The 26,389-nt window shown below is 41.5% G+C and overlaps 2 protein-coding genes across 2 annotated transcripts in view; one reads left to right on the forward strand and one right to left on the reverse strand.

The window, feature by feature from the left end:
- The window catches only part of shisa9a (shisa family member 9a), a 53,141-nt gene extending 51,987 nt beyond the window's left edge, over positions 1–1,154 (reverse strand). Inside the window, exon 1 of the mRNA XM_038734960.1 lies at positions 212–1,154. Within this exon, the coding sequence (XP_038590888.1) occupies positions 212–723 (512 nt within the window). The 5' untranslated portion in view covers positions 724–1,154. The remainder of the gene's footprint in view (positions 1–211) is intronic.
- Positions 1,155–3,408: 2,254 nt separating this feature from the next.
- The window catches only part of cpped1 (calcineurin-like phosphoesterase domain containing 1), a 34,233-nt gene continuing 11,252 nt past the window's right edge, over positions 3,409–26,389 (forward strand). Inside the window, exons 1-5 of the mRNA XM_038735525.1 lie at positions 3,409–3,608; positions 7,134–7,352; positions 16,726–16,898; positions 19,150–19,275; positions 19,469–19,601. Coding sequence (XP_038591453.1) covers positions 3,545–3,608; positions 7,134–7,352; positions 16,726–16,898; positions 19,150–19,275; positions 19,469–19,601 — 715 coding nt within the window. The 5' untranslated portion in view covers positions 3,409–3,544. The remainder of the gene's footprint in view (positions 3,609–7,133; positions 7,353–16,725; positions 16,899–19,149; positions 19,276–19,468; positions 19,602–26,389) is intronic.

The following is a 26,389-nucleotide window of genomic DNA, read 5'->3' on the forward strand; positions in this document are numbered from 1 at the left end:
GAGTTGTTGTTTAATAATGTTGTGTTGATCTGTTTCAATTATATTCCCATAATATACGTTTGAGATGCACAGAGGCAGATGAGGGAAAGAACGACACGTTGCGCGCTCCAGACCAGATGCGTGCGTAGGCTACTACTGCAAGTCTTTTTGTAAACAAGCGCACTGAGAGAAGCAGCCAGGCGGAGAGGAGGAGAGAAAGCGGGAGACTTACCTGGACATGTTCTCTCTCTGAGGCCGGTGCGCCTTTTCCAGCCCCAATTTGGTGAAAATCCCCACAAGAGCCATAATGGCCACTACTCCACATATGATGTAAACAATTAAGTTCGTCTTGTCTTTGGTGGGGTCGTGCTTGTTGATTTTTTTGTAGGGAGTCTGTCCAGTCTTCATCCACACCGGGGTGTCATAATTTTTACAGGTGCTCTGGTCCAGCCGCGAGTGCTTATAGGAGCAGCAGAAGCGGAAGCCACAGGTGCCGCAGCAGTACAGATAATTGCCCGTTTTGCAGACGAACGGCGGGTCCCACTGGCCCATCACGTCGTAGTAACCCCGACATTGGTCCTCCGTGTGTGGGGTCTCCTCGGACACGCTCTCCTCCTCCCTGGAGCCGTTGGAGGTGGTTATCATTACGAATCCTCCGAGCAGTCCTGGCTCCCCGTCAGCCTTGCACACGAGAGCCATAAGTTTGAGCAACAAGAAGCCGAGGAGAAAGTATTTCCCTCTCATCGTGCTTTCTCCTCCGTTCAACTTCACGCAGAAACGAAAAGACTCGGAGAGAGGAAAAAAGGCGCACGGTCATGACATGCTGAAAAGTCCAGAAACATACATCCAAATAGCAACGCACCGTCATCCGCGCTGATGAACATCTTTATTAACATCATCATCCAAACAAAAAAAGACCGCGCAGAATAAAATAGATCTCCGTTGAATGAACTTGACTTAATCTAGCCAACTGCTCTCCAACGCGCGCTCTGTGCTGCGCATCTATGCGTGTTTTTTTTTCATAAAGGCATTTGCAGGCTCGGACTTCGTGTTTTTCAGGAGTGCATCACTTTACATATCCATCGGTGCGCCCTTACGCACAGGAGTAGGCAGAGACACAAGCCGCACCGAGGATGAGGGCACAGTGAGCAAATAGAAGAGCCGAGGGTGGGAGAGCCTGGTGCGCAAAAGGAGAGGAGGAGGAAAACATGGGGAGGGAGTGAGACTGCGAGGGCTGAGAACAGAGAGAGAGAGAGAGAGAGAGAGAGACTTTGTTGCGAAATATTATAAGTCCTGGAATACGCACATCACTGTTCTGTTTTGCCATCGAGAAAATGCGTGGGTGCCTCCCCCCCCCTTTTTCTTTCCACTCCAGTAGTAGGTTGCCATTGTTTTAGAAATCCCGAAATCACAAGTGGGTTAATGTGCTCTAATAGGCTGGCAGAGTTTCTAAAAGCAGGGGATACATTTTGAAAACCCTTCACCAAAGATGTGGCCCCTGGACGTTTCTAGAAAACAGTGAGGCTTTCTTAGGCAGTAATGCTCATGGAGACCCGACCCTTACTCCAAATGTTTCCTAACCAAAAGACACAACCAAATAATAAGATGTGTAATATGCCTGTTTTTCATCATCAAAACAATGGACACAGTGCTTGACACAGATGAAAAAGAGAAGGGCCGCATGTCCAGATGGTATCTGACTGGAGAATGTCTGCCCCCTTAAATATTTTTTCTGTTTAAAACAGGGGACAACATGCCTAAGGTGTAAGCAAAGCACTTTAGGAGAACATTTTATATTTAGTGGATATCTCAAGCTCTTCAAGTGCAGTTGTTCTTTGCCAAACAGCTGCTGGGAGAGGAAAAAAATGTAATTAACTGCCTGAGTTGAGCTGAACTGAGCTGAAAAGCATAAAAATGTAAGATAATTTTCCACCTGCAAACTGTGCTTATTTAAACATGTGGTCTATGTTGATTCATTTTGTGGTTTTAAAACTTTGAGGTTATTTGAACTGTCTGGATGCAGTGAAAAGTGAGCAATTAATGAAAAGTATTAAAGCAACCAGGTTAAGAATTTAATTAATAAGTTTAAAAGAGGATGGATGGATAATGCTGAATTTTGAATACTGCTGGAGGAACTATTCAGATCCTTTACACAAGTAAAAGTATTGTAAAAACACACTGTAAAAATCCTCTGCTTCAAGTAAAAGTCGTTCATTCAAAATGTTAGTTAAGTAAAAGTATGTAACTTGTATAATCAGGAAAATGTACTTAAAAGTAAAATTTGTGCAGAAAATATCCCCTGTGACTGTTATTGCCTATATATATTATATAATTTGATTATTATTACACAGGCAGGCAGGATTTTACTATTGTACAATTATTTGCATGATGGATTCATCTGCTGATTATTTATCTTCATTAATCGATTGATTTTTGTAACAATTGTGAAAATAGTGAGAAACGCTGTCACAATAAGTGATACCTTCACAATGCTTGTTTTAAAACAGTCCAAATCTCAAAATTATTAACAATACATTAAGGTCATTCAAAGTAAGCAGCAAATCCTCACATCTGTGAAGCTGGAACCATGAAATGATTTACACTGTACTTTGTTTTAGTTTCATTTATAACAAAACATCTATTAACTCCTCATATGTCTTGTGCAAAATCTTAATTTGTAAAGTACAAGTACAGTTTAATCTGAAATGTAGTGGAGTAGTATAAAGTGGCATTAAATTAATAAAATGTTCTAGTTAATTATGTAGGAGTACCTCAAATTTGTGCTCAAGTAAAGGAGCCTACTTGAGTACCTGTACTCATTCCCCCACTGAGTTTGAAGGGCCTTTCTCCATGGTGCTGAAGGCTCTGGCCTCTGTCATGTACCGTGGCCCTGAGGGCAATTTAAGGAAACATGTGCAAATAAATAAAACAAGAGCAAGAAAACCATTTAACAACGCATGCATTCATTTAAAAAAACAATCCTGCACAATTAGAAAACACAACCAAATAGCCTACAGAAACAAACAAACAAATACAGCCTTTTTCATGGGAGCTGTGCGTGCTTATCCCATAGAGTCAATACCGTGTTATAATCGTCATTTTGACAGAATGTCCATCCAATTGTGGTAAAATGATAGCACAACTGGGTTGTTAACTCATTTCCAGATGTCCTACAGGGCCCTCAGTGATCCCTGGGCTGCCCTGTGGTGTAAACTCGTTTTGGGAATTCAGTATACATAATTTAAATATAACATGTTGTAGACTAATTAAAACAGCAAAGTTTAAAGGCAGTACCTGGTTTGCTATTCCGAGCGTAAATAATTAAGAGTGGATAAATAAAAGCGCGTTTGCCTGTACATGCTGTGTTATTACTGCATGTTGCAGCCACGCTGGGTGCCGCTGCAGCGAAAGTCACACACAGTCACAGCCAGGCAGTGTAGTCGACCGCCGATAGCGTGCTAGCCGCAAAGACAGCTGAGGCGACCCAGCAGCAGCTTAACACTCTCTGACAGGCTCAGGAGTCACACGGTACTCTGCTCGGACAACTCTGTAACCATTGGAACTTATGGCTGAGAGTGAGGATATCTTCCTCAGGGCCAAACATCGGACATTCAGCGGACTGACTGAAGGTTAGCCGACTGTCGTTAGCTTCTTTAGCCAACATACAAGCTAATCCGTGAGCCAACGCTCTCTCTAACTTGGCTGTTACACAAGTTGCTGTTGTTGGCTGCAGGTCAATGGTCTGACAGAGCAAACGCAGTCACTTTGTTTAGCTTTGTTTTAAAAACCGGGTCACCGTTGTGAATGCTGTCTATCCTTTTAGCTAGCTTGCTAACTTAGGTTTGCAAAATAAAGCGTACGAATAGTGAATAATTTTTTGCTCTGTTTTTAGTAACGTTAGCGTAAATTAATCAAATTAGTGCAGCAAAACAGTCACCCGTTTTTGCTGTAGCCTGCTGTTAAAGGCCGTAGGTTATAGTTGCTGGTAATGTAAGTGGGTTAATAAAATGTAGCTTGGTCCACTAACGTTACTTTGAATCCTCAGGCTCTTATGAGGACTTTTAATTCTGCAGCAACATTTAACCACTTCTACATTTTTCAGGAGGAGTTGCAGCAAAACCTTAAGTATTGCCACCGTGGCAGACCTTATCTAAGTTGATTAAATTAGTTTAAAATGTTCCATTAATAAAATGTGTAGTTCAGCTGTGTGGTTAAGATATTCAAGGATTCACACCATCAATTTCTACCTTTCATGTCTGTTTAGTTCCAGCTAGTTTAAGGCAGAGCCCTTCTCTCTATAGGGCTCTGGTTAAGGGAACTCGGGGGAAGAACTTGAAATGCTCAGTATTTTATTATTTGTTGTAAAAGTAAGCCCCCTTGTGCTTTCATTTCAAGTGGTGATTAATTTTGTTTAGAGGGCTCCATCTGCCACCTGAGAAATCTGTGGCAATCTATGTTGTGCTCGACCAGTACAGCCACACACACACAGCTGCCACCTCAAATCTCCTGTCATGTAATGGGAGCTTTGCCGGTTTCCAGGGGTCCTTGAGGAGGTTCCAGGTGGTCCCCAGCAAAACGGGGAATACTTTATTTTCACTATAATTTCATCCATAAGTAACATAGTGAGTGAACGCATGACTATTTTGGTCATGGATTTCATACACTTTTAGTAATAAAACATCTAAAAGCCAACATCCAATCAGATGGGCGTTCCTGGGACAAAATCTTATCAAATGGGGGTCCGTGGTCTAATTTGTGTCTAAGCTGAGACCGAGTTTAGAGACTATTCTGCTGAGCTGCAAGAGTTGAAGATAATCTGATCAAAGTATTTGATCTGTTTTAAAGACGGGCCTAGTCTGCATTCTCTCAAGAAGTAAATGCTGGTGAACTGTCATAGACTTCTGAGATGAAGTCAAGCCTACATCACAGCAGGAAACTTAACTTCATACTACAGTGGTTATGGCAGCTCTTTAAATTCAAACTTCCTCAGCAGTCCTCTCTGTCTAGTCATTAGTTAAGATGAAGGCCAGGCTAGTTTGGACTGGAGGCATTTCTAAAGTAATTTAGTTGATGAGATGACAATGATAATCATAAAACTAGAACGTGTTTCCCCTCATGGTTTCATAAATGTCAGTTACATCGAGGGGATCATTGTTAAGCTTTTACTTGTCTGCTGCAGGAGTGACACACTCTTTGTTGCTCTTTCTTTTTCCCTATCTTTGCTCAACTTTCTCTGGAGGACAGAATTATCATAAACTCATGTGTGAGAGAGAGATACATGGAAAGCATGTTAAACACAGAGGATGCTGAATAGCTCGTGGCCCCTGCTGAGTATGAGTGAGGGGATCTGTGCAGAATGCAGATGGGCGCTTTCTCCACAGTAACTGCTGTACTGCTTCCACATCCTCCAGAAACTAAATGAGTGGAGCAGAAAGCTGTTGTTTACACCTGCTCTTAGCATCTGTCCATTTGCGGGCAACAAGGGGAGCTCCATTTCCAGATCACTTTGCCGGGCTTTCTCCTGTGTCCTTCATGTCAAACCTTGTCATTGCCATCAGCCAAGCCGTGTTGAGTGTCTGCTTCCGTTCCTTACATGGTTTGGCTTGTTAATGAATATTGGAGAGAGTGATCAGACTGTAGGGCACCTTCGGTTACGTAATATCAGGATTATGCAAAACGCTTGTTCTTTGCCATTCAAGCTTCAACATGTAGCTGTTTTGTTAATTATTTAGCACTGGGAGTGAGCATGTACAGCTTTAACAAAAGGCTGTACGTTAGTCCCCTCCCCGCTCCCCTTCTTCATTTCCCGGCCCCTAAGTCCTGATCATCCTGATAATCAAGTGTTGCGTTAATTCCAAGAATGAATAGAAGGCTTCTACATGAAGCCTTCACAGCAGGCCTTATACCGCTGAATGACTAAGGCTGAGATGACACCTAATCCCTAAAGCTTTAATGTTTCTGCGTACTACATTGTGCACTGTACTGAGCAAGTACAGCATTTCAATATGTTCTGTTAACCTCAACGTATTGAAATTAAAATATTCAGATGCTGCAAGAATTTGAAGTTGATACGAAGTGAATGAGCTAAAGTACCTGATTATAATGCAGATTCCATTAATGGGTACAATGACACTTTGATTTTGAATTTAATGTTGTAATTTAATGTTGTAAATTAGTATCAATTGCCGTTTCTCTGTATATTTGTCATGAAAAATTCTTCTATAAAGATAGCCTGTGTGTACACTTACTTCCACACCAGGTGCTCAAGCTGGTTCCCCATCGAGTAGGTGTAAATCGATGGTAAATTTTTATCAAACTGGATGAGAACCTAAAATAAGTGTTGCATTTTGTTCATGTAAAACAGCCTTCTAACACAGTGAAATAAATAAGAGTTCATGTATTTTGTTTCAATATAAATGCAATACAATATTAAGTCTATATTGATTTATTTGTTTATTTGGTGGCAGTGCAACAAGCTGTAAGATAAGATAAGCCTTTATTGATCCCAAGAGGTGATGTGTTAACACAACATTGACATTTTATCCCCTTATGAAGTTGTTGTGGTGAATGTGTTGGCAAACAGTCGCTTATTTACACATCCAGCAGACATTGAGCAACATTTTCATTCACTTAGAGTCGTGTTTTTGGCCACCTGATGAATCTATGTCCAATATTCACTCTCCATTTAGCGCTGTTGTATTCTTCAGTAACTCCTGCAATGGTTCTCAAGCTGCTATATGCTCCACCCTGTTTACCAGCTAGTAGCTAATTTTCTTTGTCTTGCAGTTTGGTGCTGGACAATAAGTATATTGTGGGTAAAGAAAACAACTCCCTGCCGCTGTTGGAATTGAGGTTAACAAGATTGTAAAATCTTAAAGTTGAGGGCTGTAAAACCCAAACAATAAGCTGAAATATGCTAAAATGCCCAGTAGAGCTGAGAACAACTATGAGCAACACCTTTCTTTATTATATGTAGTAAATTTATCTATTATTTAGTGCAGCTTTGATAAAGTCACCATTTTTTTTCTTCCTTGCTTCCATTTGCCTAATAGCAAAAAGCTGCCTGATGTAGCTTTTAAATAAAATTATATTGCATCGTGGTCTTGGTAATAATCAGTGTTCACAAAGTCCATTCTTGTCTCTTCTTGCTCCAGATGCAGAGCGTGAGTGGACGGGACCATTTTACTTCATCCAGGCCGCAGACCCCCAACTCGGGCTGATGAAGGCCTGGAGGGAGGGCGACTGTGATGGCGGAGGGGACGAGTGGGCCGAGGAGGTTGAGCTCACCAAGCAGGCTGTGGAGGCAGTGAACCAGCTCCGACCCAGGCCAAGGTTCATGGTGCTGTGTGGCGACCTGGTCCATGCCATGCCCGGTATGGATAGAGCACATAAAGGACATGCACTGCACTTTAAATTTTTTTTTAGAAAACGAAGGTTTGAAGAACTACAGGAGAGCATGACTACTGCCAAAAATGATTAAGCTGTCATTTCAGTTTTTCACACAGTAAAGACATATTTTAGCTAGTAGCGCTCAACAGGTGTTTAGTGCGTGCACCAAGTGCGGGTCCTGCTGTTGAGATGAAACGCTCTTTGAAGTACATTGCTTTTTTTTGCCAAACACTGAAATATTTTTAACTTCTCCGAGCGATAAATACACGAGTTCTGACAGCTGCAGAGAAACTACAACAGCACATGCTTCCTGCTGAAAACAAGCCACAGCAGCGAAAAGAGGTCCCCAGTGGACACATAGCCGTATGGACAGTAAAAACAAGATATTGGCATCAACCAGAGTAGCAGCCAATTATCCACCTAATGTTGGAGGAAATGATGTGAACTCACAGATGCCAGTCACGTGAGCATTACCTCCCCTTTTAGTCAGACCAGATGACACAGCAGTGGTCCCATGAGCGTTACCTCGTGGCATCTGCTGCATCACTCAGGCTCATGAGAATGCAACACTTATTTCAAAGTGTTTTAAATGGCTCTCTCTAATTACAGATAACAGCAAACTATTTAGAAACATGAGCTGTGATTTCACACACTACACCGTTTTGCCAATCACCTCGTTTGAATTGGGCTGTTAAATGATGGGCTGTGCAATCATGTTATCAGCCATCAAACCAAAAAATTTAAACAAACAACTGCTGAACTTTGGGATTTGCGTCCTGCTTTCATACACGCAGTACAGCTTCATAAAATGACTGACATCTTATTGATTTTCATCAGTTGTTCCTTTATGAGTATAACAGTTTACCTCTGGTGAAATTGAACTTCCAGGCAAGAACATTAAGTCATCTCTGCAACCCATGTTTAGTATTAATCTATTGATCTGTCTAATGAAACCCAGAGCTCCATACATCTAAATGCAATTGCTGATGCTTAAGCTGGGTTTGTACTACACAGATTAGGGTTAGGGGTCAGGGTATGTGTTTGTAGTTCAGCGTCACATTACACACAATAATATCACTACCACCACAACTCTAGACAGATATTGCTACTGCCATTTTTACGTGCTTGCAGAGCAGCAATCGCAGTAAGCAGAAGGGTTGCTGTGGAGATGGCTTTGCTAGATGTGTGTTATTAAAAAGCAACAGATTAGAGACACTTTCTATAACTTGCTTAATGTTGTATAATGCCGCTATTAACAATTTCTTCGGGGGATCAGAAACTCGTTATGCACACAAGCAACCAAAGCTGACCAATTGCAGTTCTTGCCGTCACCGCGGGGTATCTCCGTAGCTGCTGTGGTTTTGAGATTTTGAGGAGATGCTCATCAGCTCTGTGTGTTAGCTCCATAGCTAAGCTATAACACATAACTATAAATCCACCATACAAACCAATACTCCCTGTGACCATACCAGTCTTTACTCGCAGTGTATTTGGTGTAGACTATTGCAGCTGCGACTAAGTGCTTTTCACTTGTGAGTGACCATCATAGCCTTTGCAAGCTGAAGTGTCATTCAGTTTAAACTGATAAATGGATGATTACTTAAACTTACCACATATCTTATCTCTGACACATCAGGCATTTGTACTGATATTTCAACCTTGTGATGTGCAGAGGTCAGACTGATCAGCAGTGTTAAAGCTGACTCCACGCACTCTATTTCCACTGTGGGTTTTAGTTTTTCACCTGCCCAGTGTGAGATGACTTTCTGATAAGGCAGGAAAGCTGCTCTGAAAGGAGCTATTATGCAAATCTCAGATATATTTGTCATAATAGTAAAATGTGGCAATAATGTTTCTGACTGAAAGCATTAAAAATTGCATGCTTTTTCTGTCATATATAGACTCCAAATAGGCATGCAGTTTAATCTGAGTCTCACTGTGAGATGCAACTGTCATTTTTGACCCCTTTGCAGCAGGCAGGATTGGTTTGCGATGGCCTGCAAAATCAATGCATTTATGCATGTCTGACAATAGTGAATGGCATTTGACCAACATATTTAATAAAACCATAAAGGACACATACAAAAGCCATGGTGTTTTATTATACTGAATTGTGCCATTTACAGATATAAAGTGAGTCAATACAAAGAATGTAGCAAGTCTCCTTTCAAACCTTCCTGCGCCTCATGTAGTAGTCCATTGCTGCAGTGCAGATTATGTTATATATGTTGTAAGCAGAAGCAGAGCAATCTTTCTGACATTCATCAGTCTCTAAAAATATTGGAATACGTGTGTATATGTAGATGCCTATAGATGTCCTCCGAGATAGTCCTAATCTGATTAATGCACTCCGCAAAGAACATGAGCTTTGGGATGGTTCAGCTACAGAATATAATATACAGAGGTTTGAACATCAGCCTTCGCTGTTTTCCAGCCAGAGTTTGTAAACAACATACTCCCCTATGACAGCAGCTGATATTTATCTATGAAATAGCACAGGCCTTCTGGCTATTCTCAAGCATAGTTTCAGTGCTGATGAAGATTTTGACTATTGATTAGACCAACCACATTTTAAAGTCCTGTTCAAAGTCAACAAACCTACAAAAAACAGCACCGGTGTGTTTCTAGGAGGCAAACGTGTTATGGAGGGTTTTCAGGGCCGAAACTAAATATTTAATGGCATAAATAATTATATAATTAGACGCTTAAATAGCAATTTGATATGATTATATATTAAATAAGCAAATATTTATGTACATGTACATTTTCTGCTCTGTTCATAAAGTCTAGTTTGCAAACAGGGGGTCTGATGTTTTAACCCCATGTGAGAGCATGCAATATTTAATTATCAGAAGCACCTGGCTGCCTTCAAGATGTTTGTAAGAAGGTAAAATTTCAACTTTACTGTATACTGGTTGCAGATGGAGAATATGAGGCCTTTTTATTTAATCATTTAGTTTGTCAATAATTTCTAACAATAGTGAACATTGGTCTCTCTCCATCAATCTTGAGCTGGGAGTTAGACATGTTAGATGTCTTGGAACCAGGACAGCGAGCTGACTGTGGCAGCTGGTTTCCTTAATTCACCAGATGCTTTCACTGTCTAGCCAAACAAATAGATTTTCAGAATAGAACTGGGTTTGAAAAAGTTGGTTACCTCCAGCTGGTCGAGTAAACAAAATAATTTTGCTGCTGATTTCCCATCTCGTTTGCAACTGACATGCCGTGTTTGACTCATGATGTGTTCCTGTGCTCCCTTCTCTGTGGCTGTGTCTCTGTTTCGGCGGTGACAGAGATGTGATGATTAATTCTAGCCTGTAAACATAAACCAGCTCATTCCACTTATAAAGTAAAATACCTTTTAAAGCTGTAGACAATACTTGTGTTTCTCTAAAAGCCCATGACTGTGTAGACTGGCAGGAATTAGTGGCTACGGGATGCTTTCATTGAAGTAACTGTAATGAAATGAGTGACTGTGGCGTGATGTGCGTGTTCTTCTGTGTCCAGCTGCCTGATTAGATAACAGGGTAAGAGGGCCAGGCTGGCAGGACCCACTGCAGAGTTAATGTTCAACAAAAAGAGCCACAAGCCGCCAACCAATGCAAACTACCTTTGCATGCCAATTAAGGAATACCATGAGCAGCCTGTCTGGCTGCCTGGCCTCAAGAAGGCGAGCCCGTCTCTCTCTCCATCTCTGCATTTCCTGTCTCTCGGTCTGTCTCTTTTATTGGCGCAAGTTATTGAGCAGAAGTAGAATATTTGCTTATGTGGTGCAGTGTGTCATTTGTAAAATGTCCTTGGCCCCTATTTCTAAAATTTGACTCGAGGCAAACTATTCATAAGCAACACATATCTGGCTTGGCTTAGTCACAGATAAACCCTTCCTCTTCTGTTTTTTGTGGGTCATAAAAACCACCAGTTTTATCTGCACTGGGATATTCATGAACACTCTTGGAGCTGTCTCCCCCATCATCTAAGGTCATGCTGTAGGAGTCACTGTATCCTTATCATCTCCATGACTGACCCCCTCCCCTCCCTCCAGATGCACAGTTAATAAGTTGGTAAGCATGGGGTTTAAACTGCGAGACCTTGGGGATCTTTAAATGCCGTGGCATCAGCCCTTGTTACTGTCAGCCGTAACAGAGCAGGTTGTGTGTGCCATCCTCATTATTCACCACGTCCGTCACTTGCCTGGCAACTGGGCTGCTGCTTCTGTAGAGAGGAGGGAAGACCTGTTATAGCCGGAGCCGCTCCTAACGTCTCTCGGCTGACATTTCCCCTTAAACTGTTTATTTACAATACAGAATGAATGGGTGGCGGCCAGGGGAAGCTGGCTGTCAACCGGCATTGTCAACACTGCTGCCTGTCGGCGACAGGAAATTGGCAACTGTATTTCTGTTCCCACGGATTTCACACTCTCTATCTCATTCTCTTTTCTTTTCTTGCTCTCTCCTCTTGGTCTTTCTCTCTCATCTGTCTGTTCTCTTTAGTAAACAGCTGCGGCCTCATACCTTATTTTGACAACCTTAATTTGCAAGCCCAACACCATACACAAACATGCTGATTTGTTCTTTCCTCTGATGAATCTATTTGAAGCACCCATGTAAATTAAAGCTAGTGTGGATGAATCCAAAGGTCTGTCTGTCCTTGTGATTGTTCTGGAGCAAACAATAAAAACATAAGGGTCACCGTGTTCGTCAATATTGGGTTTGCGCTTTAGGCCATTTCCTTCCTTTTATTAGGCCGGAGAAGTGGAAATTAGTAGGGCTTATTCAGACAAGATGGAGGGGAACCCTGATGGACTCAAAGGCTTTATTTGCATCCCATCACAGTGGTCCACAACGTAGAGTCCCCTTTCCTGAAACTAAATAATCTTAGGTCATGCTTGGTAAAGAAATGCCAGCGTTTGTTCCACCGATGTTGTGTTATCCAGACCTTTGCTGATATAATGTTCCTTGATCCCAATTCCCTGTCTCCTCTCCAATCTAAGCTAACCCCCAAGAGAGGCTTTCTCATCTCAAGGACTTCCTTCAATCTTGCCTCTCTTTCTCGGCCTCTCCCTCACTCACTTTCCCCCTCCTGTGTCTTTCGCTCACTTATTTTCAAAGCTGACAAATGAAGAGGATAAAGAGCAAGGGAGAAGGTTGGAGGGAGGAGGGTGGGGGGGTGGGGGGGTGGGGGGTTTGGGGGTGGGGGATACAGAGCTGATTAGATTAGAGGAACACGCTGGACTTAACACTCTCCTAATGAGCACTACAAAGGATTCAGGCTTTGTCTCAGAGGGTTCGTGAGGGATGTTACGCATGATACAGCGGGGAGAAGTGTTCAAGTATGTGTCGGCGTCTGCGTGTGTGCATGTGCGTGTGTAAAACTCAAAAAGGTGAAGTAAAGGTTACCTTGGGACTTCCCTGTCCCATCTCTGTAACTGTGGAATCCTGTTTAATTGCTGTTGAAGGCAGATAAAATGGGGCTCTCTGTGGGATTCTGAAGTAGAGGAGAAGATGCCTAAGGAGAATTTGTTTTTGTACATGTGGAAGCATTTAGGATTTTTTTGGGGGGGGGGGGGTAAGCAGGGAGGTTCTGTGTGTTTAGCTAATGAGATCGGCCAGTGGCTTGTAGTTAGTAATAGGATTCTTAGGGGGTTTGAGACTGCCAGGAATGTAGAAATTTAGAAACGTGTCTCTGTTTCCATTTTTATCCTTCACCATTTCATAGGAGCCCAGGAGATACAGTCCAAAATGTCAGCTTGAAAAGATGTTTTTAGACCCTGTAAGACAACCATGGTAAATGTCAGGGTGAATCTCCCCATCTATCTACTTTTGTAGGCTTATCCGGTCACATTCGCAGCGGACTACTTCAGGTAGCCCAGATGTCCATCTCCCCAGCCATGTCCTCCTATCATGCTCCCATCATGCTCAGGGCTTGTCTTGGGGTCTCATCTAAGTTAGACCACTAAAGGATCTCATACCTTCACGTTGTAGACTGCTCTTTGCTAATCAAAAAGAGAGAGTTTGAGTTCGAGCTTAGGGAAGTCCTATAATGCTATTTTGCCAATATGGGTGTCAGAACTTACCAGCGCTGTTATGCACTAACCGTACACACTTCAATGCGATCCTTTAAAATATCCCCGGTCCTGAGGATCAGCTCAGGACACCTCTAGTTTAATGGTGACAGCTGACAGTGTTTGTTGTGAATTTCTTACATGATTGATCCAGCATTCCCAGCATAATGTAACTAGGTTAGGTGTGTGTGAAAGGTTGTAGGCTTCGTTTAATATGACTTCATCCCGTCAACCATCTTTTCATAAACTGTTGGCAACTGCCACATCACAGCTCGTCAATGCCAGTACATGCTCGAGCTAGTCACAAAGGTCCCCACACATTGAAAATACAGTTGTTTAAGTGCAGAAGATGTATGCGACAGCAAGACCCCACGCACTGAAGGCATGTGCAGTCTCGACAGCCAGACTTTAGAGGAAATTGAGAGAAGTGCTTACAGTGTTGGACAGGCTCAACAAGAAGCTGTCAAAGTCTCCTGTCAAGGGTTGAGAATCGCAGTGTTGCAATCTCATTAAGTGAACAAGGCCTTTCAGTCAGAGCTCTGGAGAGCGCGGAGAGGAGCATTGTGCTTTTATTTCCGTATACCCTACTCTGCACATATCTTGCTTATTCCAGAAGAGGAAGGGTGAGCAAATGTATGCATACAAATCAATTCCTCATAAAATCTTTCATGAGCCGTTATTATTTCCTGTGCACAAGGTATCCTGATGATTTTTTAAGTGAACCCACCTGCAGCATTTTACTACTCTCTTCTGTATGTCCTTTGTCATTTTTTTCAAATCGGGCATACTTTACAGAAATCACAAATCCTCTACTCCCCCTTGTATTCTACACCTTTCTAAGCAAGTGGTTATTTGCTCAGTGTTGTATGGCACTATTACCAGTGGTGAAGGAGGACATGTTCATTGACAAATCTAACTAGATAAGTATGAATCTGGATTTATAGTAAATAGGCAGTCCAGACTTTCCATCTGCAGCAGGGCATATGTATCTAAACAACCTACAAATGTTAAACTGCCTGGCGCCTTAATGCTGTCATGCCCACAATCGCTCCTCATTTATTTAAAGCAAGGTGTCTCAAATGCAAATTGATGGGGTACTGTGTGGTTGAGGATTGGTTTGCGCTGTGTAGTGCTGAGGGATGATTCATGGGTATTGCCATGTTAGCGGATGGCTGTAGTTGAGGCCAGGCAGCTGGAGGTGTGAGCAAGCAGAAGGCAGCGCAGTGTCCCTGCCGCTGTGTTTGGCTACCTCTGCTATTTTTTTTCACGTTTTTTTTTTTTATCCAGGGAAAGTAAAGTGTGGCCACATACTCTTGTTGAACCCCATCCTGCTTCACACTCTCTCGATTACACACATTCACACTCAGATGGTGTCAAGCATAAAACATTTTTTTCTGTTTATAGCTGCCGACCAGCTCCACTGGAGCAGCTGACAAGGTCAGGTGCCTTGCCAAAGGGCACATTGATAGTGTTTAAAAGAAGGTAGGATGCTTCTCATTCACTATCCTCTCTAGATTTTCTAAGCTTACTGAATACTTCAGAGAAAACTGACCTTATAGAAATGGAAACAAGAGAAATTATCCACTTGTAAATAAATTGTTAAAATCTATTAAAATCCAATTGTCTCTAACAGCAGGGTTAATTGTGAGCTTGCAGCTGCAACAATTGCCTCAGCATTTCAAATGACAACCTTTGCACCCCCTACTCTCTGTCCCAGCTTCATTAGTGTGGCTGCCTTTCTTTGTACGTCATTGTGGCAGCGGTCAAATATTGTGATTTTGGAATAATTAGTACACATTGTTGTGGCCTCAGCTGTCTTCGTTTCATCAGTGCTGCTTCAAACCGTCAGCTCCCCAAACTAGATGTTTGGGTTTTTTTGCACTACACATCACCTGCTGGAAATCCATTGGCACTTATTTATTAATTGATAATCACTGATAACACTGTCAATTGATAAGAAAGATAAAACTGCTTCACATTTAATGGCACATTCCTGGAACAAAATTATGCAAATGAATTTGTAAAATCCATGAAATAATTACTGTATCATTATTACAGAACCAAATGCACGACGACATTACATTCCATTTTTTTATTGACACGTGGTAAGTTATCGCTGACATGTTTAATTGCCCAGACCAAGAGAGTCAATTATTTAACAATATTTCTCCTCAGGCGTCATCAGCCCATATTAGGCTAGCCAATCAGGTGCAATACTTTACAACATTGTTGACTACTAGAGATGATCTGTGAACATTTTATTTTTATTTTTAGCACAGAAGTAGTTACTCTCCAAACCTGAAAATGAATGCTGTAGTAAAAGTGTCACATAGACTCAAAAAGAACAAAAAGGGTCTTTGTGTGTCTCGTATTTGAGTGCATGTTTGTGGGTTTTAGTGATTTGACGTCCTGACAGTCTAGCTTAATTATAGGAGAGAGACAGGTGAAAACGATGTTTTAAACATTACATTCTCTCACTCTGTCATGCACAAGATGTTCTCTCAGGAAAAAGAAAAAAGGCTCTTATGTAATGAGTCCTATCCAAACATCCAAGGAAACGTTTGCTCCAAAAGTAGGCCAGTAAAATAATTGCTCAGATGAATAAAGAGGAAAAGAGCGGAAAAGAGGGAGAGGAATGAATACATTAAGAGCAGAGGCTCATAGCTTTGTTTGATATATATTCTAAATTATAAATAGATTTTAGTCTCACCTGTTGTCTGCCCTTTACCTATGCAGGGAGTGAATTAATTTAGCTCTTTATTCCTTTATGCACGCTTCTCCTTTTCCTGAACTCCAGGCTCAGTACTCCTGATTTTAACACAGCAAACAAATAAACTCATTGGAAAGATCTTGTAAAACCAACAGCCTTGTGTATCTGAAGATGTGATGGCGCTCAGTTCAGCAGAAAGGTTTGGTTTGCCGTGTAGACCGGGGCAGCTTGCACCAGAACACTACTCATCATGTCAGTAACCATGGTGATATAAAGTCAAGCTGTACAGAGCATTGATCATTCTCAGAGCTGTCGTCGTTATTATCCAAATAATCCCCCTTCCCTTGGGCAACTCTCGCCTGTAGGACCCTTCACGCTCTCAACCTGACACTTTTCATCAACATTCATATAAATTTCTCTCCTCGACTCATTTTATCTCGTCCACTTAAGATGTTATTATCAATATTAATAATCAAGCATTGATTTTTCTCACCCAAGTCAATATTGTTTTGTTTTTCTATGTGGATTTTTTTCATCACTGTCTTTCTTGTTGTGAAAATGAGTTCCCCTTTTTTTTCAACCCTAGACACCCCATACAGAGAAGATCAGGAGCGAGACCTGAAGGCCGCCTTGATGGGGACAGATCCCTCCATCCCGCTGGTATTTGTGAGTGGGAACCATGACCTGGGAAACACCCCCACCCCAAGGACAGTGGAGCATTACTGCAGTGCTTGGGGGAATGACTATTTTAGTTTCTGGGTAAGCAGACACCCAAGACATTTAGTTGTAGTGGCTTGGAGGCTTATCAAGACCATGGGCCAAAATATGCTAAAGGCTCTAACCTAGATGCTCATGCATGCATGCCTTACGCATACCCTCTCCCCGCATACCCTCTCCCTGCTGTTAGAGCGTACTCACACGAGGCCCGGTTGCCTTTTACCGTGCTTGAGAACAATTGCCCCCTCCCCACTCCCCCGCTGGCCTGCGCTCACACTGCGGCTAATGATCCGAGCCGGAGCACATTTACGTCATCACTAAGTCAGTGTTTCCCATACATTGATTTGTTTGTGGCGACCACAGTATCAATGCCGACCGCCACATATTGATGTGTGATTTTGTTTTTTTTTACTAGTCGTAGTTGATTGCAGAGTGCTGTGTATATATTTGCGCATCACCTTGTCTCCCCTTCTCTCTCTCATAAACACCGCTGCACAAATCTGTCCAACACAACTGTCAATGTCGGAGACCCACTTAAAAAAAAGTTATTAGCAAGCATGTAAGAAGCCTAGCTAATAAGGAGAGCTATGTTAACGTTATATCACAGCTGGGTTGTCCAGGTAAGCACGCTGTAGCCTACATAGGCGGAAGTCAGTATCAACTGTCATTCTGTGGGAAGCACTGCACTCTCTCTAAAATGGCACAGTGGAGTTTGTGTCGGGGGTCCGTGCTCGGGGACAGTTAGCAATCACACTACATGCTTACTGCGCCGGAGTCCAGCCAAACCGGGCCCACTTGAAGAGGTGGGCCCAGGCACGGCACGGAGCGATCACACTGGTCAAACAAACCGGACTTTGGGGGTTACACGTGCTCGGGCACGGTACGGATCGCCTGGTGTGAGTACACCCTTAATGTTGATGACTTTACTGGCTCTGTGCATATCATGTACAGCATAGGTTATTTTTAGTTAAAGGAGTAGCATAAAGTTGGGCTTAAACATAATAAAACTAAAATCTAAATCAGTGGAGTGCCCCTTTGAAAAACAAAACAAAAACATGCTTCTATTGATGCGTTAATATGAGAATTAAATTTAGTGCGGGGCCACAACCAGGACCACACAGCAAACTGGATAAACTGAAAAATGTTCTACGTCAACCCAGAGATGCTCACAAGTGTTTGAGCTAGAGACCAATTCTCAAGTCACTCGTGGTTACAATGAATGTAGTATATCACCTGCTGTGTTCAATCAGACTGCTTATAACACTGCGTAGCTATAAGGAATTCTGTAACTGTAACCTGTTTTTCAGTTACAGAGCACAACCATTTAATTTGCAATGCAATTAATGACAGCTTATTAACTAGCCTACTGTAAGTCAACACACCCCGCAGACTCTCAAACCCAGTGTAACGCTAACTAAATAAAACTGTAGCATTACATGTTCAACAATAAACCTGTAACCTGTTTGCAGCCAATGTTAATAATTAACGTGACAGCTGCCAGCAGGACGTAAATGATTACATTAATGGACCACCACAAGTTTGGCAAGTAAACTCATTCATCCAGTCGAGGCAGATGGCCGCCCACCCTGAGCCATGGTTCTGCTCGAGGTTTCTGCCTCCTAAAAACGAAGTTTTTCCTTGCCTCTGTCGCCTAGTGCTTGCTCTTGGTGGGAATTGTTGGGTTTGTGTAAATAACATCACAGAGTACGATCTAGACCTGCTCTTTTATGATAAGCACTGTGAGATAACTGTTGTTGTGATTTGGCGCTATAGAAATAAAATTGAATTGAAATTGAATTGAATCATCTTTTCATTACAAAGGACAGTCGGAGTTAACCTCCCGTAGGTCATAGCTAAAACAAGAACCAAGCTAACGTTAGATGGCCAATGCTGAGCTAAACATGTTTACTAACCTCAGTTAACTAACCTATTTTGCGTTCAGCACTTCTTTTACTTAAGTCGGACTCGAGCCCGAGTCTCAAACTCGAGTCCCCATCTCTGCGTCGACAGGCTTCTTCTGACCTTGTGAAATCATGGTTGATGCTTAATTTCCACTCAGCATCTACATATAGGAATACTTTCATGTATACAAAGTTTTTTTTCATGTTTCTACCCATGATTACCTTTTTTAATGCCACGAGCCCCCCATAACCCCAAAGGCCCTGCTCACGTCTCATGTTGCCCTTGGGTATAAGCAATTGTAGTGGCATTTTTAAAATGAGCTGATTTAATTACTAAAGGAAAAAAACCTTCACCGACCACATCTCTCTGTTTCTTTCTCCCATTGTTTCAGGTGGGTGGAGTCTTCTGCCTGGTTCTGAACTCCCAGTTGTTCTATGACGCCTCTGCCTGCCCTCAACTGAAGGATGCCCAGGAGACGTGGCTCGAGGAGCAGCTGAGCCGAGCTGCCTCCTCAACGGTAGTATAGCATCAATGACGTGATTCTGTTCTGGTCTGATTTATGAAGATGTTTGGCTAGATAACGTCTTCCTTTTGCTGTGTCTGGTCCTTTAAATAACTGCTGCCATCTGTAGCCATTTGACGCAACAATTGAATTTTGTGTTTGGAGATCAGTAATGCACCCATCCCTCACCTCATCTGTCTCTGTTCAGGAACCCAAACCCAAGCACATCCTGGTGTTCCAGCACATTCCCCTGTACCTAAAGAGCCCTGACGAGGACGACGACTACTTCAACCTGCAGAGGGTGGTCAGACAAAACCTGCTGGACAGGTTCAAGAAGGCAGGTAGGACAGCAGGGAGGTACACATTATTTGCTTTTTCACCTTTCTACCATCTTCTAAATGCTGAATTTCTAAAAATAAATTCAAGAAGTATGGCGTGCGACTGAGCGCCCACTCGTACGCAGAGCTGCCTCAACACCATACTGTCTGCTCCAAGTGCCTCATAACTGCATCAAATCCACACATCCGCGACCAAATTAGTTTGAAAGAAAATGTGGCGATATGTTTGAATTGCATAGAATTACAAATAAGCATATCTTAAGCTTGTCTGGACATTTGAGTTATGCGGTGACGTAGTCAACAGAAAAGTAAATGGACGATCTTTTCTGCGTATGGAAACAATACCTATTTTGCTGTGTTTGCTGAATAAACAAGTCTGCACTGACGCCGTGAAAAGTTAAAGTATTAAACTTTTTTCAACTCGTTTTCGCTTCTCTTTTATAAAAGAGACAGAAAATATGGGATAATATTATTTATTCAATATGTTAAAGGATAATATGATTTTAGGTAGCACCGATTAGTTTACTTCCAACTTTCTACATAGGAGTGTGGACTGAACAGCGACAATCGTTTAGTGTTAATTGATTTGTATGAGCTGCAGTACCTAGCTACAATCTTCTGGCAGTTATTTGGCAACATAAAAGCATACATAGTCACATATTGAACATACATGTTAACAACAGTTGGATTTAAAAAACATTTATTTACATAATAAACATCTAGCTATTTGTACTCAGATTTCAGATACGGTCTGAAAAATACACCAAGACATCTGGAAGTTTGAGTCTAGAAAAGCACGGAATTTGTGTGTAAAATGTATAGGGACCCTTACATCAGCATCTCATACAGTATATGTTGTCTCTTCTAATTACTAGGTCTTGTCATTCCAGATTTGTTTATATATTTGTTGGGATACACAGTTCAAACTTTGAGTTTTATTGTTAAAAAGTCAAGCAGCTGCCTCGTCTCAAAACCTCAACATCTGCAGAATGTTCTATAATGATGGATTTAGGCCACTGTGAAGTGGTCTTAAATTTCTCGTCTTAATACTTCTTAGCTGATATTCCTGTTAAACTTGTTAATTTCTAGGACATATAACTGGAGCGCAGTTAAGATCCCAGCCCAGAGGATTAATATGCCATTAACCAGAACCACAGGAGGAGCTCCTGCCCCACACACACAACACATGCGTAATTAAATTAATTAGTGCATTCACTCCCTATAAGAAGAATAATACCATAATCAGACTCCATTGTTGTCGGCTTATAAGAGACTGATACAAGGGTATCAGGCCTGGAAACTCACAAGGACAATAAGTCTTTAAGAAATCAGTGACTCAACCCACATACACATCAAGTATCCAGTCAATTCTGCACAACTGATTGACAAGACCGCTCATACGGACACATGCTTTTCAATCACGCATCAAGGTGACTGGCGGGGGATGGTATTAATTTCATTATCCAGCCGTTATTCCAGCATGTATTTAACCATGTTGGCCCGTTTTGGTCTGATGACCCATCACTCTCATAATTGATTGCTCCTCTAAGGGAACAGTGTTTAAAAATTGAAAGGGCAATCCATACGGGCTTTTTGTACTCTGGATCAGAGAGGGTATTACTGTATGTGCAGAAGATGCTATGAGCAAGTGTCCTTTCTCACCCACACTCTTGTTCACACTTCCTGCCAGCAGTTATACATTTAGTACTGTGTAAACTACATACATACATGTACTGTACATGGTTATTAATAATTGATGACTTGCTGCTGCTTGCTGTAAAGTTGTGTACTCTACATGACTGTCTCATGTTGGCATGCATATTCGTTAAGGTTTATGTGCGTTAAGTACAACATTTGGTACTTCCGATTACTGCAAGAGAAGTGATGTGATTTTGGGCGTTCTGTGATTTATCAACTCTGTCATATTTTACTCTCTGGCCAGTCCTATCACATACATATCAATGGGCACAAGGCAAAATGTCAAGCTCCGTCTCTTGAATTTGTCTGGACATTTCTGGCTTTCTACTGCTCAGATGTTGTACTGTAGTTATCCTTCATTTTGTCATGTACAGATTCATAGCCATTCAAATCATAGGAAATCTATAAGTAGTGAGGAAGTGAGACTAATTTGCTAAATGAAAATTACAGGAATGCTATGAAATGCAGTACAGCTTTGTCATTGTTAGCTTTCGATATGTCCGCTAAATGTACAAAATCTAAAACTACAATCCAATGATTTGACAACAAAACAGGAATCAAATGTTAAAAGGAACTATTAGGAGTTATTGTTGAAAAAGCCTTTGTCTCTTAGTTCTTTCTGCTCTCCTGATCCCCCACTTTCTCTTTCGTGCTCCTTCTGCGCTCTCCTTCATCTACTACTAGGGATGACTGATGCTGTAACGTCTGTACTCTGAATCTGCTGGAGGATGTCCTTGAGGCATGATTGTAAAAGAGACTGACTGTGATCGTCACTGTGCTCTGTGTCAATTTATGATGGAGCTGCTACTCTACATTCACACCGGATATTGGTCACAAAGCAATTTTAGCCATGCTAGCAGCGTGGCTCTGTGGAGGGAAATATTGGTAATGAAATGCCCGTCATCCTCGGCTGTACTTTGTGTTTAGTGTTAATTAGCGAATTTTAGCACGCTAACACACTAAGATGAACTAAGATGGTGAACATGAAGAAGTACAGCATCATAGAGCCGCAAGCATGGCTGCAGACTTTTGTTGTTTTATATTTGTAGTTTTTAAAGATTTGAGAGATGAGCTTATTAATTATTTGGGAATTTAAAAAATCATACAAGTTCTATTTCACCTAATATTTCATGAAACACAGATTTGCTTTATGTTTTTTATATATCAGTTGCCAACTGTAGGAACTTAAATAAAGTAGGAGATTCCTGCAGGGCAAACTAGCGCCTGGTAAAACTATCCCATTGGAGAGCCTGCAGGCTTTTTACAGGAAAAAACAATAGAAACAAGTGATGAATTACATAAAACTGGGAAATGTTATTTACTATATATTGAAGAAAAATGAGCGCCAGTAAAAGTGTGCCGTTTGTCTTCCTGTCTGTGCTGTCAGGGGCTATGTTTCGTCGCATCTGTCCGTAGTAAATTATGTCTCTCCTGGACATTGGCTTGATTGGCTATTGAATCCCCTCCTTTGCGTTGCATTATTCACGGATCATCTCCCTCCCATGTTGGTCTGTTCTCACCACTGCAGCCTCCAGATGTGCTCTTGTACTCCGGTGATCGTTATCATCATTACAATAAAGGGCAGAGGATCATTAACCTTATACACACACAAACACACACTTCAGTTTCCAGTCTCGCTCATAGCATTGGCACGGATGAGATCTCTATTTTATTTGTGCAGCCAGATCTCATATCATTTTGACTGCAAGACAAATATGTAGCTATACCAACAGATAAAGGATTATGTGTTTTATAGTGTAAAGAGAATTTACAACACTGAAAAGCTCTTTGATTCTCTAAGAGTGCTTCTTTTTACCAATGACACATAGATTTTGTTCAAAAAACTCAAAAAACAAAGGATATTCTTCTTAGTTGGCTGCCTCAAAGCTCTTATTGTTTCTTATTTCAGCAACGCGAAACAGCAGTCTGGCAAGAACAATGAGGTAAAATTGGATGGCTTTCCTCATTCTTTGTCTAGTAATTCTAATTCTACGGAAAGCGGCCTTGAAATGGAATCGCTGGATTTTACACAAATGTGTCTTTGGCATCAAGTCAATCCTCATAAGTTCTCACTGCTATGTGTAACTGAGTTCTCTGACCACTTCAAAGGTGTCTTTTTGTGGTGTCAGTTGACTTACAGCGGCTGGGGATTTGGCTCAGCATTTGTGAGGTTGTTATTGCTGCTGCTGGGCTTCTGCAGCCCCCCACCACTCCAGGGGCATATGACTGGAGTAGAGAGTATAGTCCCCTGCAGACAAAGAAATACGTTTAATTGATTTTTCCTCACTGAGGTATTTTTCATTTCTGTCGCTACTTCTTCATCTCCTGGGATATGTGTGTAGGGAGATGTTTGAGTAATTGTGTGCACGTGATAGTTTATTTTGTACATGTCTGTGTGTGTGCGTGTGCGTTTTGCATATAAATTGCAATGTAGTGGCATTTTTCTGTGCATTATATATTCTACAGTAGTATAAGTATCTATATGTTATCTCAGCAGCACAGCTGCACATGGGAAAGGTGCTACACCAATTAGTCTTCCTGTGGCTCATCAGAGCGAGCAGTTCCACCCTGGGAACTGTTGACTGCATTCCAACTCATATTAATGATACGCTGTCTCTGTGTGATGACCCCCTCTTGGGCAAGTAAAGTATCGTGCAATCCCCTTTTTTAATTGCACAAGCAATTACTATGGTTTCTGATATTAGACTGATTTGGTTGATATTAAATCTTGCCTTTAATTGTGCACTTGCTCTCTGTTTAATATCTGTTTTGAGTTTAAACCAAGCACCTTATTAGAAAAAGACATGTTTCAAATGCACAATTAAGTCTGAGATTTATTGGTTGCTTTTCAAACTGTTATGACAACCACTAAATAAAACAGCAAGACAACTTGTTTGTACCGCCTTTTGTGGTATTTACTACTCGGTAGAAGACTTTTCAGTCTGTACCGTACAGTCAGTTTGTTAACAATCACACAAAGCCTAAAAAGCCTGGAGGAAGTTCTTTACTCTTACTCTGGGTACTTCTGTGCTGCCTTGTCACTGTCCTACCCGTAATCATAGTAAATAATGCTCTCTCCGGCTTCAGTGTATGAATGCATCTCAGCCAGCATACAGGTACTGCAAGCAGAAGCATGCAGAAATTATAGATTGTTTGCTCGCTGAGGATGTTGAATTTGGAGAGAACAGGTTTTACGCACATCCAGAATGTCTTTAGAGCCGATTAAATTCCCATTGCTGGAAACCGGCGTCTCCTTTCCGAGAGGCAAGTGGAGTAGCAGAAATCTCAGCAGTGCTCTCAGCTCTCCACTCCTCATAGATGGTACTACTGTAATTAGATTTCTTTGCCCCCTCCTCTTCCTTCTCCAAGGTTTATATCCTACCTTCAGCACACATAGAAACAAGGACGAAAGGAACGCACGCACAGCTACGCAAGAAAGCTAGACACTTCCATGCTGCCTCCAAACCCTGTTGATGTGTAGAAAAAAGTGCAGCTGAGAAATTCATTGGAATTCACAACATTGCTAGCGGCTGTAGAGTTCTACATACAGTAGCTAATTAGAGGCGAAGATAAGCCTCTGCATAGTCTTCCATCTTTCCCTCTCCGTCTCTTACTCTTTCTCTCTCTCTTGCCGCTGGTTGTCTTTATCAGCAAGGGTACTACTCTGTTCAAAAGCGAAGAGACATTTATCACCCACTGGGGATTTGATAAGAGGCCACGGTTAAGCCTTTAACCCCATTGTTTTAATCATGAGGCTGAATAATGCTTTTTGCTTTTCTGTATCATGCTCTCTTATTCTTTGTCTTTTTCTTTGTCTTACTCTGTATTTCTACTGCAACCAAAGGTGAGGGTTCATGGGGGTGACTTACTGGGCATTCAGACCGAAAGCAGGGGCTGCATTGATGGGGAGTGCATTGTTTCAGTTACCAGCAACATGACACCATGCAAGAAGGCCGGTTTGAGTGATAGATTTGTGAGTTTGAAGTGTATTAGACGCTGAAATTGTGCACAGTGGTTTATACACATACATATATACATTTAATACTATGAGAATGGATTTTACAACTCTAGAAGGCATAGCGCCCTCGTTGAAATGAATGAGCAGGCTGAATTTTTTGCTCTCAGGTATAAAGTCTGTCTAAGTACGGACTTAGTATACTGATCCATCATATCGTCATGCTTGAAACAATCAGGGTTTTTTTGAAGCCAGAAGTGACCATATTTGAATGAGTGGGTGGAGCTAAGGAGGGAAATATATTGCTACGTCTCAAGCCTCAATCACAAAGTAACCACGTCCTAAAGCAAATCGTGCTTTGTCGTCTATTTTACTTTAAACTGAAGTTATAGAATAGAAGACTTGAAACTAGTAATTGAGACTCAAACTTATTAGGAAAGTGTTTACTGAGGTAATAAATCAAGTGAGGAGTGGGGTCATTTTGTCATAGACTTCTATGCAATCAAACTTAATTTTGCAACAAGTGAAATTGCACCCTGCTGGCCATTAGAAAGAATGCATGTTTAAGGCACTTCTGTAATGGCTTCACTTTTCAGACCAAGAGGCTACGTCTATTTTTATACAGTCTACGTTTTAGATCAGAGAGATCAGACTTTTGCTAATTTCAGACTATTTTGTTCAGAAGTTCTTGTATGGCTGCTTATAACGTAAAAAAAAATCTAAATATTTCAGCTGTCTTTCCTCAGCATAGTGTAATGCCTGTGTGAAGCTTTCACTTTGAGGATTTACAACATTTAAGAACATTATTCAGTCCACTGGTTTTTAGGTCTTCATTTTTTACTGGGCATAAGACAAAGGTGGAGAGCCGGCCCTCTCCGGTATAACACAAACAACAAACACACAGGTATATTAAATAAGTACATTTAATTACAACATCCTACATCATTTGGTTCTTCTACGCTTGCTACCCAACGTGTGTGTGTGTGTGTGTGTGTGTGTGTGTGTCTGCTGTCCAGTTAAAACAGCCATGCAGGTTTTATATGTATTCTACTGTCAGAATGTAATGCAGCAGAATACAGGAACACATTCTTATACTAAAACCTTAATTACTATGTACAAAAGCTAATTTCAAGGATAT

The sequence above is a fragment of the Micropterus salmoides genome, unplaced genomic scaffold (assembly GCF_014851395.1).
Source record: "Micropterus salmoides isolate LMB-PRFRI ecotype aquatic unplaced genomic scaffold, ASM1485139v1 Ms_hic_scaffold_21, whole genome shotgun sequence".
NCBI classification, from domain to species: domain Eukaryota; kingdom Metazoa; phylum Chordata; class Actinopteri; order Centrarchiformes; family Centrarchidae; genus Micropterus; species Micropterus salmoides.